Consider the following 18826-nt stretch of genomic DNA (forward strand, 5'->3'; position numbering starts at 1 on the left):
TCATTCATTCATTCATTCATACATTCATTATTTTATTGTTTACTTCACTGATGTTTGGTTAGATGGTTAAGAAGCCGCAATGCATTTTGGACAAAATACCAACTATGCCTTGTTCTCCTGAAACTAAAACAACAGGTATCCATGAATGTGAATCATAGAGAGAGAACTTGCATGTAATTATTGAGAGTCAAATAGAGAGGGGGTCTAAAAGAGGAAGGCCTGAATCTCTCATATAACATACATAGATGCAACTAGTTTCTCATTATTGGTCTTTTGCTTTTAATATTTTTGCAATTGCAATTCTACATCACTTTTATCACATTACTGTAAGAAGGAAGAAAAAAACTTGCAGGAACTGTATTACAATGTTACGCATTACAGTAATTGACCATATCTAATTGGCATGGCTAGAACTGCAAGGAAAAAGTGTGTATTCTGGTGTAGTGCTGGTAATAGTGGTTAAATGTCATGTATTGTACATGTGGTCTATGTGAGCTACATTCAGTACAAGCCTGCTTCTCTGAATGAGGATACAGCAGCCATAGATTTGTTTTGAGAGCTGACCCATGTTCAGCTAAAAGCCACAGAGTCTTCAAAAATAAATATGTTGGTCACCCAAGTGTGAACTTCAAAAGTCCCTTTTCTCACACATATTTTGTGGTAAGTGTTGCTTTTCTCCATTGACTTGGTTTTAATATCACTTGTTAAAGATTTGAGCATAAACCAGCTTGTTTTTTAGTAGGACCTCCTCATTATTTTGTACAAGAAGTGTCGTATCTGAGAAAAAATATCAGTGGTCATATAAACAAAAAGGCCTCAAAAACTACACACAGTTTAACAGTATAAATTATTTAGTCTTGATCAACATTACTATTTGAAGTCTCTGTGTAATATAAAATATTCATTAACTATGTTTAATTCCCGTGTTTTTTTGGCATAATTGTGATGCATAACTTTAATTTAATTGTGTTGTGCAGTACATTTTCACTGCAATTACAACCCTCTGCACATGTGCAGTAGAAAGGAAATGGTTGGTGAGCCCATCCTACACACAGCTCACAGCCTATCAGCGGAAACCAGACCAGAACCACAATCTCCCACCTCCTCTTGCACAGCATAGACAAGCAGAAACACAAAGAAAAGGTAGAAAACAAGTGAATGAACAACAGATGAAGAAAAAAACGAGAGAAAACAGCAATAAGGGCATACAAAAGAGACAGAGGGGAGGAGAGTGATAGACAAAATGATGCATTGTGAAACACGAAACCAATGAAGACCCAGTTAGTGACTAGATCAACACCACGAACAGCGGCATTGTGTGTCATAGTGTTTCTCATGCTGACTATAAATAGGCCTGAAACGTCCAGTCTTCTGACTACGTGATGTCAGCCATGGGGATGTTGTGATGGGTTGAGGTGATACAGATATCATCTTGGGCTAATACTTTTTTTAAGTGTTTCTCACACATGCCAGGTATTTTCTCATGCAATTCAGTTCTCTTCTGTATGCTGTACATATCCAATTATGTTGCAAATGGCTCTGGCTGTGGTGAGAACTGACTGTGGAGACAATATCCAACCAACATCCTACATCTATAATAATTTATAATAATGCACATTCTGTTTTAGAGTCCTTATGTCATTTTCTGTGTAAGTGCCTGCTTGTTCATTCACATTAAGAAAGAAAAAAAAGTGAATTCTGGTATGGAGCTGAGTGTGTTTTTTTTCCACTGGCTAATGTCGTCATGTGTTACATGCTGTTCTAGCCTGCTTCTGTAAATGGGGAAACAGAAGCTAGAGACAAGAAAAACTCAAGGAAAAGGGTGTTGGGGACAGAGGTGTGAACTTCTAAAGTGCCTTGCATGTGTGGTTTAGGTGTTATTTCAGTGCCTTGGTTAAATTTGAGATTAATAAATAACATATTATTTCGAGCATGGTTGATTCAGAGCAGTGCACCACTGGTGATAACTAGTGAACAAGGCCTCAGAAAGTGTCGGTTCCAAATGTATAAAATATATGTATATATATTATATCTAATTGACATTGCTTTTTACAATGTATATTAATGTATTGCACAGTGTATTTCCACTACAATTCTTTGCTCATGTGTTCTACAGAGGAAATGATGAGCCCCTCCTACACACAGTTCACAGCCTACAGCAGAACCAGACCAGAACCATAATCTCTCACCTCCTGTAAATAATATACAAGTGTGCGGTTCATAATGGTGGTTAGTACAGTACACCAATGCTTCACTCTGTTCATTGATTCAGGGGCAGATCAGAACTTTATTTGTACGTCTATGGCTGATAGAATGGGAATTATGTTACACAGACTACATTTTCCACTAGCAGCAAGAGCATTGAATTGTGCCAGACTCCTCCAGTCACTCATGTCACTGAGCCTGTTATTTTAAAAGTTTCTGGGAATCATGTTGAGTCAATTACTTCTTTTTTTTTCTATGAACAATTCCCATGTTTCACTGGAATTAGGTCTTCCATGGCTACGTCTTCACAACCCGTATGTCAGTTGGAGGGATGGCTCTATCCTCTCATGGAGCACTCATTGTCTTGCCACCTGTCTGTCCTCTGCCCAGCATCTGGAGGCTGCTCCTAAGTCTGAAATAGAAGTGGACATGGACCTCTCCTCTGTTCCTCCAGAGTATCATGATCTTCGTCAGGTCTTAAGCAAGTCTAGGGCTACTTCTCTCCCTTCACACTGGTCTTATGACTGCGCCATTGACTTGCTGCCTGGCACTACACCTCCTAAAGGACGCATCTACTCTCTCTTCCCCTCCTGAGCAAGAGGCTATGAACAAGTACATCACTGAGTCCTTGGCTGCAGGCATTATTCTTCCCTCATCTTCCCCAGCTGGGGCTGGATTATTTTGTCGCTAAGGATAAGAGCCTCCGTCCCTGCATTGATTATAGAGGTTTAAATGACATCACCGTCAAGAATCGATACCTTTTGCCTCTGATGTCCACAGCCTTTAAACTCCTGCAAGGGGCACAAGTATTTCCCAAGCTTGATCTCTGCAACGCCTATGATTTGGTCAGGATCAGACAGGGAGACAAATGGAAGACTGCATTCAATACACCCAGTGGTCACTACGAATACCTTGTCTTTCCATTTGGGTTGACCAATGCTCCTGCTGTGTTTTAAGCCTTAATTAATGCTGTTTTGAAAGACCTTATCAATAAGTTTGTTTTTATATTTCTTGATGATATTTTGATTTTTTTTCCCTGTGCTGAGTCACAACGTTCCATGTCAGAGAGGTGTTGCAACGTCTCCTCCAAAATCAGTTGTTTGTCAAGGCTGAGACATGCGACTTCCATACAGAAGAGACATCATTTTTGGGGTTTGTCATCTCTCCTGGTGTGGTCAAGACGGATCCAGGGAAAGTAAAGGCAGTCTCTGACTGGTCTACTCCTCCCTCTCGCTGGGAGTTACAGCGCTTCCTTGGCTTTGCCAATTTTTATAGGAAGTTTATTCAGAACTATAGTTCTGTTGTGGCTTCACTCACGGCACTCACGTCCACCAAGCGTCCATTTCTCTGGAACAAGGAGGCTGAACGTGCCTTTTCCATTTTGAAGGTCAGGTTTTCCACTGCCCCAGGCCTGATCATCCCTGATCATTCTGCCCAGTTGTACTGGAAGTGGATGCCTCTGATTCAAGGGTGGGGGCTGTGCTGTCACAGAGATTGTCCAATGATAACAGGTTGCATCCTTGTGCTTATTATTCTCGTAAATTAACACCTGCTGAGCATAATTATGGCATTGGTGATCGAAAGCTACTAGCGGTCAAACTCGCTTTTGATGATTGGAGGCACTGGCTAGAGGACACAGAGAAGCCATTTATTGTGTGGATAGATCATAAAAATCTAGAGTATTTAAGGTCTGCGAAGAGGCTCATCTCATGTCAGGCCAGGTGGTCTTTATTTTTCTCCCACTTCAACTTTGTTCTCTCCTACATACCAGGCTCCAAGAACGTTAAGCCTGAAGCCCTGACCCGACAGTTCGCTCCTGATTCCCCACTGGACCAGGCTGAGACAATTCTCCCTCCTCATTGCTAGCTGCAGCTCCGCTGGATATAGAGAGATAGATTCATTTCTGCCATTCCATCAACTGATGCCTTTTTGGCTGAAATAAATAAAAATTGGAAGGGAGAAAGAGAGCTGTGTGCTACATTTGAAAGATGTTTTTTTTTTTCATCCATACATACATGCATACATCCATCCATCCATCCATACCATTAATAGCCCAAAATGAAAACTAGATTGATATAGTAGTCCATAATATCACACACACACCTTAGATGAGGTGTCAACCTCCCCTAAAGCCCTCACTCTCGAGTAATGTTTTTGTAATGAAGGCCTGTTACTTCTCCAAATTGATGTGGTATTCAAATGTGTCGTGGCATGCAATGCTCCTTTTAGACAAAGTTTAGGTGCTACATCCTCACACCATCAACTTCATAAAAAAGTGTGGATGTGTCGTGAATGCCACTTGTTTGTACTGTAAACACATCCAAATATGGTAGCAAATGGTTTAAGCTGTGCTACACACATGCATCTCATTTCTCCTTCTCATTATAAATACAGTAACAACTTTAGTTGGGGTGTAAAAAAAGTCTGCTGCAGCCGTAAGCTTTCACCAATTTGTAACCTTACAACAGTGTTTAGGTTTTGTGTTCTTCTAAAAGCAATGTGATTCAAATTAAAACCATATATCATGATCACTCTTGTAATATTGTTGAGGTTTAATGATCGAGTGTAGGATTTGATTAAAATAGAATGGTTTGAATGTACAACTATTTATTCAAATGTCACCGTAACGTGATATGTATTCATTAAGAGAATTTTACAGAGAAAAGAACTTTGGTTTTGTTGACAGGTGAGTATGATAAAACTCTGGCAATAAAACCATGAATGATATGTCCCATGAAAAGACAGTAATATGTCACATTACAATTTAAAATATTACATGGAATTAGTTGAGATTTGGAAGTAACGGGCTGAAGGAAAATAGAAAGTATTTGAGAAGGAATCTGCACTGTGTGGTCCTGATAGGATAGCAGCAGACAAATCATAAATTAATGGAAATAAGGGAGGAGATGAGAGTGTGTGTGCCAAATCTCATTTAGCTGGGCTGGAGATGCATTTGTGGAATGTAAAGTAGAGCGTTTGGTCATTAACAGAATTTGTGGAATTTCTGGAGTGCATGATGCCCTGGCCACTCAGTCTCCCACCCATGAGCCTTCAGCATTATATAGCATTAGCCACTTTACTACTAATGTATTCTCAAAGAGAGGAGTCTCCAAACCTTTAACTGGGGCAAACGGTATTCTCAGTGGGAGTAAAGCAGAAGGAGGGTGGCAAAATACAGGATTTATCACATCTGACCACATTTCCCGTGCTTTACAATACATGCCTCTCCATCATCTGACTCTGTGACTTCTGGCAAGATCTCTTGAGGCGTAACCCCCAACAGGATGTGGTTTGACCTGTTCTCCCCTGAGCAAACCCACATTACTCAATGAAGGAGTCTAAAGACAAAACCTGAGCTTTTCTTTTTATTTTTATGCTTTCTCGGTCTGAGGTTTCTTTTCTTCTTTTCAACCACATTGGTGTAAACCTCTGAGGTAAACCTTAGCATCCTTAAAAATTCTGGATTCTGTTTATTAACATCATGATTTAATGGGGAAGCTTTATTGAAGTCAAGTGATTAAACAGCAAACAAAAATAAACTTGCATTACATGTTTATACATCTTTATGAGACAAATTGGCAAATATGTTATTGTACTCTACAATTCAAAAACAAAATGTGAAAACAAATTTGCAGCAGGTTTGAGAAAGGTTTGCGAAATGTTTTAATCAGGCTCCCTCTTCATCAAGTAATATAGCTGTTAAATAAAATCACACTATTCTCTACATAGAGTAATATCACCGATTTCTACACAGAATAATCTGTTTTATAGACATTAAAGCTTTACTCTGAAATAAGCCTTATATACAGTCAAGTTCCAAAACGTTACAGACATCTCTCCTTTTATAGCTGTTGAGGGATCACTATGTTACAATAGCATGATGACCTATAGAGTCAAGCTTGGCCTATTACATTTTTGGCTTTCCAATATACAGTACAAAAATATGTGCTTAAAATGCTTAATAAAACATTAAAATCATATGCTTTAAAAGAAAATGTCTAAACCAAAACGCAATGTGCTCAGATGTACACACTTTCTTTTGATATTTTACAAAATACAGCTCAAAATCAGAGAGGCATATGTCGGGTAATAATACTAGCAATATCAAATCACTGCATCTTCCCAAGACAGACAACCACTTAATGCCTGTTAAGGCAAATTAAACTATGTTCATGTGTGGCTCTTGATCATGACGTGAATCATTGGTGGATGTGTAAGGGTGTTTGAGAGTAGAATGCAGCGTGATCAAATGTTTACTGTGTAATGGCCAATTGAAAAAAGTGACTACCATAGACTGATGTGAGGACAACACAATGTCACGTAATCGTCATCTCTATCAATCATTTCTAATGCAATTACTGCATTCAGAAGAAGAAAAAATTCAATTAAGATGGCCTTACACATTTTGTCCATGACTATATAATTGTATACACAGTGTTTTGTCTAATTTTGAAATGTATGTGTGTTTTTGTGATGTATGTGCATTGCTGCTGTAACATTACACATTCCCAATCTAACAATTTGGGTAAGTCCAAAAGATTTCCCAAACAAATTCTTCCAAATTCACTTCTAAAAACGTTCTTAACTTTACACATGTACAAGAAACTCCACAGATTGCTTGCCATTCCCCCTGTACTTTTGTCAAACCATCACAACCCATCTTGGGGCACATTATTCCTTACAGTCAGGCTTCACAGCAGAGTAAAGATCTTCTTGTTGGTCCGCTAAAACAAAATGACATAGCAGTAATGGAATTTAGTTCAAAAAATAAAGCTAAATATAACTACCTGAAGGTTTCATAGCAAGTTGTTGCTATGAAACAGTGTGGTGCATGGGTCACTTGTGGGAACAACAGGCTTAAATAGTCCTTCATATCACTATGCCATCACAATGAAGATGCCAAAATGAGTTACCAGTGAAAACAGTCATAAATTCCTGCATACTGTTGCTTTAGAGGACAGAGATATGACTCACCTCTACTGCCCAGTGGTTTCATCTTAATCTCTACATCGGCATATGTGACATCACTGGGGCCAGCTGAATCTTCATGATAGAAAAGAAAAAATCCTTAGAAGATTTTACTGGTTATATGAAGACTGTTTAACTCTTCAGAAATGTTGATCTTGTAATATTGAATTATAGTCAGGGGGCACTCAGGGCGTCCACTTTACCTTGTTTCTTGTGTTTCTTTGGTTTAACTTTGGCATACGTCACATCACTGGACCCATCCCCACCTCCATCAGAGACTACTTCAGAGACACCATGACCAGACAGAGTTAGTCCTAGTCCTAGACTAATAACCTAATCCTAGTCTTAGGTCTTATCCATGAAGGAGAGTTTCATTGAAGTTTTCTAGAACTAGCTTAATCCATGAAACAGGAACATGTTTGTGTTTCCTTCATTTCATCATTGAAAGAGCAAATTAAATAACTCTGGTGTGGTTGAATAGTGGTAATGTCACCACCTGACATATAATTGGCCTGGGTTTGATTCCTGAATCCCCCGTCTGTGTCACTTTCTGCTAAGTACTTTAATTTTAGCTTAAGAATAGCTTTACTTTAGAATTATGAGCTATAAGAGACCAGAACAAAGGCTGTTGATATTGCTGGAGACAGAGATGGCTCAGATGCTCTTACCTGGACTCTTCACTGGCCTCAGGAGGGAGTACAGCGTGTCTGACATTGATGCACCTCTCTTGGCTGGAACAAGTTTAAAAACAAACAGGTCACACAATGGATGACTTATCTGCGCTAATGTGTTAATTGCAACATACTAATAAGATGTCTTGAAAAAGCATAAAGTGTAAAGCATACATTTTACACTACAGACCTTTCTTTTTCTTGTCTGTATCCTTCAACTCAATCTCCGCATAGACCACATCACCGGTTCCAGCCACAGCATCATCTAGTGGAAGATACAGTTCCATCACTATACAGCTATGGAACAAATTAAGAGACAGCTGCACATTTTTCTGATGTTATCCTACAGTTGCTGAGTGACATTCAAATGAGTTGACGGTCATATTTAAAATTAAGAGACCACTGCAAATTTGAATAAGACCGTCAACTCAATAGAATGTCACTCAGCAACCACTACGCCTCCAACGTGTATGTATCTGTACTGTATCATCTTACATGCGTGTCCTATTCTTTTTCTCTCGTATCGCTCCCTCAGCTCCTGTAATTTGTGTTATGTGCAGTGGTCTCTTATTTATTTTCCAGAGCTGTATGTACCAATAGTTTTGCTATACATTGCTTTGTGTCTTCTAAAATTGCTGCTGGTTTCTGTGGGAGCCATGGGAAGATACTACTGCCTTCAGTGTACAATGGACACATATTATTATTTTTATCTGCCTTGAAATATTGCATACTTGAACTCAATGAGTTTCCTGACCCAGGAAGAGATGAATAACAAAATGATAAATTAAGGTGACATAGGCCATATCTCACACCCTGAGCATCGTGGCACCTAGTGCGACACGAGTCTTGTTCCTATCTTACACCCTAGGCAGTGATTAATTTAGCCATGTGTACCAGTTCAATTGAACATTGCGCCTAAGGGCAGGTAAATTAAAAAAAATAGGTGTGGTCAGGCACATGACCCAATAGACGAGTGCAGATGCATGTTGGCTTTACTCTGCTAATAACACACACATTTTAGTAAAACAAGGTTTAGTGGAATCCTAGTATTGCATTAACAGTCTCGTGTGCAAGCAGATTCCTTTAGATGTGCTGACAGATGCGTTGTCAAAATACCCACATGCTCATTGATGTTGCACTCCTTGCTCTTAAAGGGAATGACAAATGTCACTCTCATTGGTTTAAAGGATGTTATGCCCAAAACACACCCATGACTAATTAAGAAACATAAGAACAACCCTCTTGAACAATGCGCTTGGCGTCTGGTGAACCTATTACGCCACCAAGATAGCGATTTTTGACTGGACACGCCCTAATTTAAACCATCCGCTTCAGAAGGTATGTTTCAGACCATTAAGATAGAGCCCAAAGACATGAGTAAACATATGACGAAATCTCTTACCTAAAACTCTTTTCTGTGAGGTTGAACTGTGACTGTTGCTCTGCTGTGGACCACTAGAGGGAGACAGAGATCCTCTCATCAGTAAAAGAAGAAATTGTTTGTTTGTGTGTAATACACTGATGTGTAAAGTATGGATGGCAAGACCTATACAACCACTGGTACTTATATATTTAGTTTTTAAACTACATCATTTGTGTTCTCAAAACACTCATCCTAAAGAAAGGCAACTGACAGAACTCACACAAAATGTATTGATGACTGTATAGTGGATAAGAAACATATTTAAAATGTTTTAGCTCCCCATTAATTGAAATGTAACATTACAAGGAAAAATACTTACGGGTTTGGCGTCACTGAAACTGAACCTGAATTTCAAAAAGACAACTTTTAGAATACACATTAGGATATAACATGTAATCTTTTCTCTTTTTATTGAAATTCTGCATATTTACTATGAAATGTGTCAGGTGAAACACTGTTATTTTGATAAACTGATGAAAACTTGTTTCCTCACCTTTTGCTTTCTGGGAGCGATACAGCAGGGCCAGTAAAATGACCAGAGCAAAGGCAACAAGCAGTCCAATCACCACCCCCACTGCTACCACCAACATGGAGGACCCAGCATCTGAAATATTGAACTCAGTGATCATTCTGTAAAAGGACATTCCGTACATTCTGAAAATGCCACTGAAGTGAATGGGCCATCCCAACATTTGTAGGTCCAATATTTCTAAATAATAATATCTTCAGAAATATCATAACCACTGAGGTTCTGGGCTTTTGATTCACCCCTTTCATATCATTCTGCATGAAGTTTATTTTCTCTTTTCGAGAGAGTAGATATTAAGCAGGATAATGAAAAGTCCACTAGTCAGTATATGAATGCCTTCCACTGCATGCTGGGATACTGTTGGTCTGGGGCGCTCTTCCCAAAACCATAGCTGCTAACCTGTTATCAACTTAGTTGGTTGGCAATGGGAAATTGCATTGCAACCAACAAAGTTGCTAACTTAGTTAGCAACTATGGTTTTGGGAAAAGTGCCCCGTGTCAGGATTAATTTTTTCTAATAAAGACCGGTGGACTATACATCATCCCCTACATAACAAATGTATACATATTAACATTTCAAACCTCTAACAGTGACCCAGCTCTCTGGTGACTCTCCTCTCTCTGGGTTGCTGCACCTATAGAGGCCTTCATGTGACCTTGAGACTGCAGGGATGGTCATCTCTGCTGTGGTGGAGGTCTGCAGGTGTGTCCCATCTTTATAGAAGTCAGCACTGATGTTTGATGGCTGATGGCGATATCTACAGTGCAGAGTCAGAGGATCTCCCTCAGTCACAGGATGGACAGGACTCTCCAGGATCACATCTCCATCTGCACACAGAATTTACTAATTTAGTTTTTTATACCAAAAGCAATTACATTTTCCAAATTCAGGTGATAAAGATCATGACAAAGTCTGATAATTTCCTTCACTGCTCTATAGACCAAGAATGATGAAAGTCTGCTGGTCTTGAACACAGACCTCCACAGAAGGTATCACAGGGTACTCTGGGTACTGTACCTACGGCACTATTTTGGGTGAGACTTCAAATAAGGGACTGTACGATATTTACCGGGGGGGGGAGGGCCGGTCGTCAGGGGGGGGAGGGCCTAAGATAATTTTTTAAGCCTTAGGGGAAGGCCCAGGAGAATTTTTTTGGCCTGGGGGGAGGGCCAAGGAAAATTATTTTTTCCTGATCCATGATATTTTTTTCCCCTGATCAATGATCCGTTTTCGATATTTTAAAAGGTTTGTAGGCCAAAACATGATTCACGTCTCTTTGACAGAGTGGGCGAGTCCAAAAAGTCGCAATCCTACCTGAATCTCCCACAACTCCCCTCATAAGCTTGCAGGTCACCCGCGGTTATGAGTCATAAACCAAATATTTTAATGATATTCGGGTCATTTGCGGGCGGGTCAGTTAAAATTAATTAAATATATATTTTCTACAAATAGGCCTACTTAAAATATCACGAGAAGGCTAGCATCAATACAGTAAAGCATCAATACAGTAAGTCAACAGTAAAGAAGCTGAAGACGCGAGTTAAAATAATAAAGACACCCCTTCAGGAAAAGCGATATAGGCTATGGGAAATATTGGGAACATTTCTTAAAGAAGATGACAGTAGTACAAGTAATGGTCTAGGTAGGCCTACTTCTTGCGAAGCCATTTAAAAGTATGACAGCCGAAACGGGCAGCCTGAAGGAATAAATCTTATGGCACAGACTACACATATCTACCGGTATGTATGGGTTCGCGCATGCATAAAAGTTACCTTAGTTCGTTGTGTTTGTGACTTTAAACAGTGGATGTGCTTTAGTAAAGCTTTGTGCTTCATTCAGGATTTTAAACCAGTTCTTACGCTAATTACAGCAATGTATCTCTCTTGCCTACCTTGCATCCCCATTTCTATTTTCGAAAGAAGTATATCCATGGCCAAATCTTATCCTAGTGTTCTAATCCTTGGTGGTTGCGTGCGTGCTTGCGCTCTTATTCTCATTCTCTCTCCTGCGCAAACATTATGTCCTGCATGCCTGCGTGTAGTTCTACTGCATAAAGTTTCGCAAATAAATTAGTTTGTTTTACAGAAATGGACTACTGCATGCAGGCTATAACCAAAAGCACACATTTTGTAAATAAGCGGGTCGGATCGCGGGTCGGGTATATTTTGTCCTAATTAATATTCACGGTCCGAGTTGCGGTCGGGTTGATTAAAATATCTGGCGACCGCGGGCCGCTTGTGACCAAACCCGCGCAACACTGGTTTGTAGCCCCGTGTGTGTGTGTGCTTATGACATTTGCTGGCCGTTTTAACCTTGTAAACGTAATTTTTCGACCAGTTTTATTTGATTCACGTAGGGGGGAGGGCCTAGGAGAATTTTTTGGAGCCGGGGGGAGGCCCCTGGAAAAAATAAATTGACCAGGGGGGAGGGCCAGGCAGAACATTTTTAACCCGATCGTCTGGCGACCGGCCCTCCCCCCCCCCCGCTAAATATCGTACAGTCCCTAAATGCATTTTCTTGCTTTGACCACTAGAGGGCAAAACCAGCTGTGAATGTCCTATGAGGCAATAGTAGTGAAAGTGAAACTAAATCATTACAGTTGATATGAGAGTCCAGATAATCCTGCACACACAGAGATGGGCAAAACACACCACACTTGGCAGGGGTAATATTTTAGCCAACAACACCTAAAATAAAACCTAGATACTATATGGAAAACACAGTTACATTTTTCATAACAATATTTGAGACTGACACAAAGCAGAATTAAAATGGGAATGGAAATTATATAAATGTGACCATTTAATCTTAAAGATACAAAATACCAATTTGATATGTATATGTCAAGTATGAATATAATTAAATAAAGTGAATCATACATATACATTCTTGAACTATAAAGACCCACATACTCACAATAACTTTATATTCTAATGAAACAAACTAACCTGTAAACTTTATCTCAGCTGCATCACTATATTGAGTATAGAAGACTGGGTCTTCTCTCCCAGCTCTGCACCAGTACTGTCCTCCATCAGAGACTTTAACAGAGCTGATGCTGTAGGAATTTCCATCAGTCTGGGCCACAAGATCAGAGGTCTGTGTGTCTCTGTACCAGTAGAACACCAAACCAGAGGAAACACCCAACTCACATCTGAGAGTCACTGACTCTCCTGTGAGGAGCTGGTGGCCTGGACTTAATGTGAGTTTGGGCTTTGGGTCTGAAGAGGATGAAAGAGAGTTCCTGTCAATCTCAATCTCAATCACACACACACACACACACACACACACACACACACAAACACACACACAAAGGTAAACATACTTTACCTTTGACTTCAATCGTTGTTTTGCTGCTACTTTGTGATGAGGTTGGTCTTTCTCTCCTCTCTCCCTGACACCAGTATTCGCCACGATGAGATTCACTGACTTCTTTTAGAGTAAATGTGCTTCCAGTAGACACAACTTTGTTACTCTTGTCTTTAAACCACTTATATGTCCAGCCACTGTAAGACTTTATGTCACAACTCAGGGTGACTGACTCTCCAGTGAATACAGGACTCTGTGGAGTCACAGTCAGTGTAGCTGCAGGCCGGGCTGTGGGAGTAAATGTAGAGTGAAAATGTTTTACTGGCACGAGTCACAGCATGAAACCAGAAGAAAACCACAGAACTGGTCACTCTGGGGGGAAATGAACCATGAAACACTTGCACCACACTAGGTCTGTGCTAGTCCAGTATTGCAGCAGGCGTTGTGTAATAAAAAAGTAAAAAATGTGAAGAAATGGCAAAAAGTAACACTTCTACCTGTCACTGTCAGAGTGATCACATTACTGGTCTCTGAACTCTGAGTGGTGCCTCTCTGTACCCCTCTGCAGGTATAGCCACCAGAGTGGTGATAATCAGCAGAACTGATGCTGTACTCCTGACTGGAGGCTACAGGAGAGTTTGGGTTTCTGTTGAAATACCAGCTGTAGTCCCAGTCAGTGTTTCCACCCTCTGGTATGTCACATCTGAGGGTAACAGAGTCTCCTCTGAATATGTCTCTACTTGCAGGAGTCAGGGTCACTGCAGCCTTGGGTCTCTCTGCAAATACATGAAACAAGAATAATTTCACAGCAGACTAAACAACAGAAGAGCACAGTACCAGAATGATCATGTTTTATCCCTCTGTAATGCAGAGATACAATACTCACTTGAAACAGTAAGAGTTAGATCATCACTCTTTGAAGACACCCTCTCATCTCTTCTTCTGCTTCCTTGGCAGCTGTAGACCCCCCTGTGGGCCTCCTGCACAGACTGCAGTCTGTATTCATTACTGTCACTCCAGCCCCTCTGTGGGTGAACCTGCTGCCCTCCTCTGTACCAGCTGTATGTCCAGTCTGATGGGAACTCTCCCTGAATGCTGCAAGTGAGAGTGACGCTCTCTCCACTGAATACTGGAGACCAGCTGGGGCTCAGGAACACAACAGCTTCGGGTCCCTCTGGAAACAAATGGAATAACCAAAATGTACTATGTTAGATGACGGTACCTAATACTTCATTCCCACCAGGATGGGGAAACAAGGGGAATGCAACAGTGCATCTACAGTAATATGAAGCATTGCACCTCATGGTGTTCCAATTTGAATTGTGTTAAAATATAAACATTAAAAGCACAAAAACGTTTACTTCCAGAAACAATCGGTCCACATCACTAGTCTCTGGCCACTTTGAAGTGGTCTAATGCCTTCCTTTAAGTACTGTTTATTTGTGTGGTATAATTAACACTAAATAAATAGCACACACATAAGCACAAGGATAACAGCTCAAAAATGTAAAAGAGCAAAAAGTATTTTTTCTACCTGACACAGTTAAAGTGACCACATCACTGATGTCTGAACTCTGAGTGGTGCCTCTCTGTACCCCTCTGCAGGTGTAATCACCAGAGTGGTGATAATCAGCAGAACTGATGCTGTGCTCCTGACTGGAGGCTGCAGGAGAGTTTGGGTTTCTGTTGAAATACCAGCTGTAGTCCCAGTCAGTGTTTCTTCCTTCTGGTATGTCACATCTGAGGGTAACAGAGTCTCCTCTGAATATGTCTCTACTGGCAGGAGTCAGGGTCACTGCAGCCTTGGGTCTCTCTGCAAAAACAGCACATTACTACAGTAAGTGAAATATAAGACATGTCATACCAGATCTCTGAAAAAAAAAACACATTAAATATTTTTGCATGAAACCAGAAGAGAAAATAGAGAGGTAAGATCGCTCTGAAACACAGTGAAGGAGAAACGTGTTTCCTCTATCTTAATGGTTGCCAAGCAACGTCGAGGCACAGCAACTCTAACGTTTGTATGAAGTTGTGGTAGGCTAGCACAGTGCTATAGAACGAAATGAGGTCAAGGTGTTTGTGTTGGATTTTACAACAGCATTGAACGCAATCCAGCCAATCATAATCAAGGACCAGAACTACATGTATCCGTTTTAGAAACATATGTATAGAAATACATGCACAATATGTACTTCAACATTTGACATTTCACTCATCTGTGATGATACATTTCTCAGCTTTCCCTGACACCAGCAATGCTTCTCATGAGACTTGGCTGTGATGGTATGTGTGTTCTCGTTAAACTCAAACAGAACATTATCCGACCAGTCTTCATACCCCATACTTCCATTTCCTGTCAGACTCTACTTCACACTTCAGAGTTTCTGTCTCTCCAACATGCAGGGCTCTGAAGCTTTACAGTTAGTTTAGGTTTGGGCAGAGCTGAGAGTGACAGACTCTCCAGTGTAGAACTGTGTTTGGTCAGCATCCAGCACCAGAAGAGCTTTGGGAGTCTCTTTTCAAATCACAGGACAAACGTGATATGAAGGAGGAAAACAGAGGGATCACCATACAAAATGTTTTAAGAGCCACTGCTCTTTCACAGTCTTTCATGGTAACACTCTTCAAATAGGTGGGATACCTTCAGAGCAAAGATACATAATACCCCATGCCTGTTACTCATCTTTAACCGTAAGATAAACATTTACACTCATCTGTGATGACAAAGCTCTGCCTCTCATCTCTCCCTGACACCAGTAATGACTCTCATCAGACTTGGCTGCTGCTCTGATGGTCAGTGTGCTGGTGTCAGGCTGAGAGAGATGACCACTGCTGGAACCTTTAAACCACTTATACGTCCAGTCACTCTCAGGCTCAATCTCACACTTCAGAGTGACTTCCTCTCCAGTGAACACAGGAGTCTCTGGCTTTACGGTCACTCTAGCAGTGGGCAGGGCTATGGGGATACACACAACACTGATTAACAGCACAGTCATCACATAATAAAGGGGAGTTTTAATTAACCTGATAACCAGTTTGTCATCACTTATCATTTAATGCATGAAAGTTTAGATGTTCCTTTTACCATGTATCACATGACTGCCATAGTCACACTCTTCAAATACAAAAAAATAGAATATAGTGGAAAGTCAATTTCCCTGAACAGACTGAGAGATTAAATGTTGGGGAAATCATTGCCAGCATATTGACTTAATTATCTGATTAGAGCTCTCTGTATAGAGATTTCTGTATTATTAATTCTTCATTCCGATATTTTGATATACTGGATTTTTGACATCATCATTCATTGCCAGTATATTGACTTAATTAGCTCATTAAAGCTCTTCTCAGGTTGACATTTTTTCTTTGATAAATTCTTTATTCTAATTTTTTATATACTAGATTTTTGATTTCCATGAGCCATAAATTATAATAACCAAGATTAAATCAACAAATAGGCTTGAAACATTTCCCATTTGACTATTTGAAATATATTACTAGAAAAAAATTAACTTTCTCGTTGTCATGACGTTGGCTGTGATGGTGTACTGTACGTGCTCTTGTAAGACACAAACAGTAGGCTACATTATCAGACCGGCATTTACACCACACATACTTCCAGTTCCTGTCAGACTGTCATTCACACTTCAGAGTGACTGTCTCTCCAACATACACAGGACACCCCAGATACACACAGGCACTTACTGTCTTACTCACTTACTGTCTTTTACTGCTAGCACATCCAGTGGAAGAAAATTATTATGGTTCACATTAAGTGACCAAAACTCACCAGAGACTTGCAGTTTCACTTTCTCACTCAGTTTGCTGTATTCTGTGTTATTTTTGAAACCATTGCAGATGTAGTCACCACTATGGAACGCATCCAGAGTCTGTATTGTGTATCCATTCTTGTCACTCCAGCCTACTGGTGGGTAAACAACACTACCATCTCTGTACCAGCAGAACTCCCACCCTGACGTGTCCTGTCCCTCTATGCTGCATCTGAGAGTGACAGACTCTCCAGTGTAGAACTGTGTTTGGACAGGATCCAGCACCAGAACAGCTTTGGAAGTCCCTTTGCAAATCACAAGACAAACATGACATGAAGGTGTGAGAAAAACAGAGGGAAACTGGACGTAAAGGCATATAGTCCGGAAACTGAATTAGTCTAGTCTGTGATGTGGGGATAAACTGTTTCTGGGATATTTCAACATATTTAAAATGACATGATAACATTCACTTTTACCTTCCCTTGCAGCATGTCCAGAGTAGGAACACAAGATTAGCACTAGAACACAAAGACACACAGAAGTTCATCAGAGTTCTTCACACAGTTTTCAGATTCTGACACTCACCAATGGTTTGCTGCTGGGTAAGAACAGAATCTACACCCACTCAGGAGTACACTAACACACAAGAGCGAGTGAAAATATATTATACTGTAGCTCAAATGTGCTTCATCATTATCTCCTCTCACCATGAGTGTCACCACTACCAACATCAATGTCACAGTTATTTCACTAAAAGCGTTTAAATGTGCAGTCAACCGTTGTGCATGGTATCACACTTGTTTATGTTTATGTTTAGATTCTTTTGTCCAAAACAATGTGCATTATATTCCAATCAAGGACCAAACAGAACCTGAGAAGCAGCTCACCCCTCCCTTCACTATTCCTGGAGAAACTCCACACAGTGTTGCACTTTTGTTTGGGGGGCAGGCTGCCCAGTTTGTTTGTTTCCAGTTTTAGGACCCTGGGCTGCCTACAGAGACCATTTTATTTATGAAGTGTACTCACAGGATGGGCAGCTAGCTGATTGCGAGGAGACAAAACATGTTTTGGACTTGAGTGATGATTGACTATGATATCCGACTGTACCTTTCATCATCACTTCAGAAAATATGCATACAAATATATCAACGCAATATCATTTCTCTCTCATACACAAAACTATGCTCTTATTATACCCTTGAAAATAACATTTAATATTAGGTATTATAATAATTCATTCAATATGAAAATCAGTGAATTGAAAGTGACACTTACAAATTACAAATTACAAATTTCCTTCCATTTTTCATCTACCTGTGCATTCTGTACTTCACTGCCTACAATATAACCGACATATACCACATCCTTCTTAAGTGACAGTTTTGAGAATAAAACAATGGTGAATCTGATTTGATCCTCAAAACCACCTTTTAAGAGCAAACAACAACAACAACAACCAGTAGAAAATGGAAAATGATTCTGCCGAGGCCCAGCACAACTACATTACACCACTGAGTAGCAACACCTAATCAGGCCCAGCACAACTACATTACACCACTGAGTAGCAACACCTAATCAGGCCCAGCACAACTATGTTACACCACTGAGTAGCAACACCTAATCAGGCCCAGCACAACTACATTACACCACTGAGTAGCAACACCTAATCAGGCCCAGCACAACTATGTTACACCACTGAGTAGCAACACCTAATCAGGCCCAGCACAACTACATTACACCACTGAGTAGCAACACCTAATCAGGCCCAGCACAACTACGTTACACCACTGAATAGCAACACCTAATCAGGCCCAGCACAACTATGTTACACCACTGAGTAGCAACACCTAATCAGGCCCAGCACAACTATGTTACACCACTGAGTAGCAACACCTAATCAGGCCCAGCACAACTATGTTACACCACTGAGTAGCAACACCTAATCAGGCC

General features: G+C 40.4%; 1 protein-coding gene across 1 annotated transcript; it reads right to left on the reverse strand.

The window, feature by feature from the left end:
* Nucleotides 1-5686: 5686 nt before the first annotated feature.
* Nucleotides 5687-17993, reverse strand: LOC143123956 (Fc receptor-like protein 5). Its single transcript, XM_076285216.1, has 17 exons — nucleotides 17984-17993; nucleotides 17353-17394; nucleotides 16897-17181; nucleotides 14641-14919; nucleotides 13993-14280; nucleotides 13604-13882; nucleotides 13128-13394; nucleotides 12746-13018; nucleotides 10379-10624; nucleotides 9761-9871; nucleotides 9587-9611; nucleotides 9247-9299; nucleotides 8035-8109; nucleotides 7842-7904; nucleotides 7377-7454; nucleotides 7180-7248; nucleotides 5687-6929 (listed from the first exon to the last, which is right to left on the reverse strand). Exons 1-17 carry the CDS (start codon nucleotides 17991-17993, stop codon nucleotides 6877-6879), a joined length of 2496 nt encoding a protein of 831 aa, XP_076141331.1. The 3' UTR covers nucleotides 5687-6876.
* Nucleotides 17994-18826: the final 833 nt, after the last annotated feature.

This window comes from Alosa pseudoharengus, unplaced genomic scaffold, assembly GCF_046254945.1.
Source record: "Alosa pseudoharengus isolate Yale_2024_CS ecotype anadromous, Long Island Sound unplaced genomic scaffold, YU_APseudo_1.1 YU_APseudo_1.1_scf_15, whole genome shotgun sequence".
In the NCBI taxonomy this organism is placed as follows: domain Eukaryota; kingdom Metazoa; phylum Chordata; class Actinopteri; order Clupeiformes; family Clupeidae; genus Alosa; species Alosa pseudoharengus.

Excerpts from the sequence above, each read along its gene's own strand:
- LOC143123956 (XM_076285216.1), bottom strand. Across the intron at positions 13,395-13,603 it reads GATCACTCTGACAGTGACAG|CCCGGCCTGCAGCTACACTG; the intron begins GTAGAAGTGTTA and ends TTACTCCCACAG. Across the intron at positions 13,019-13,127 it reads AACAACGATTGAAGTCAAAG|ACCCAAAGCCCAAACTCACA; the intron begins GTAAAGTATGTT and ends CATCCTCTTCAG.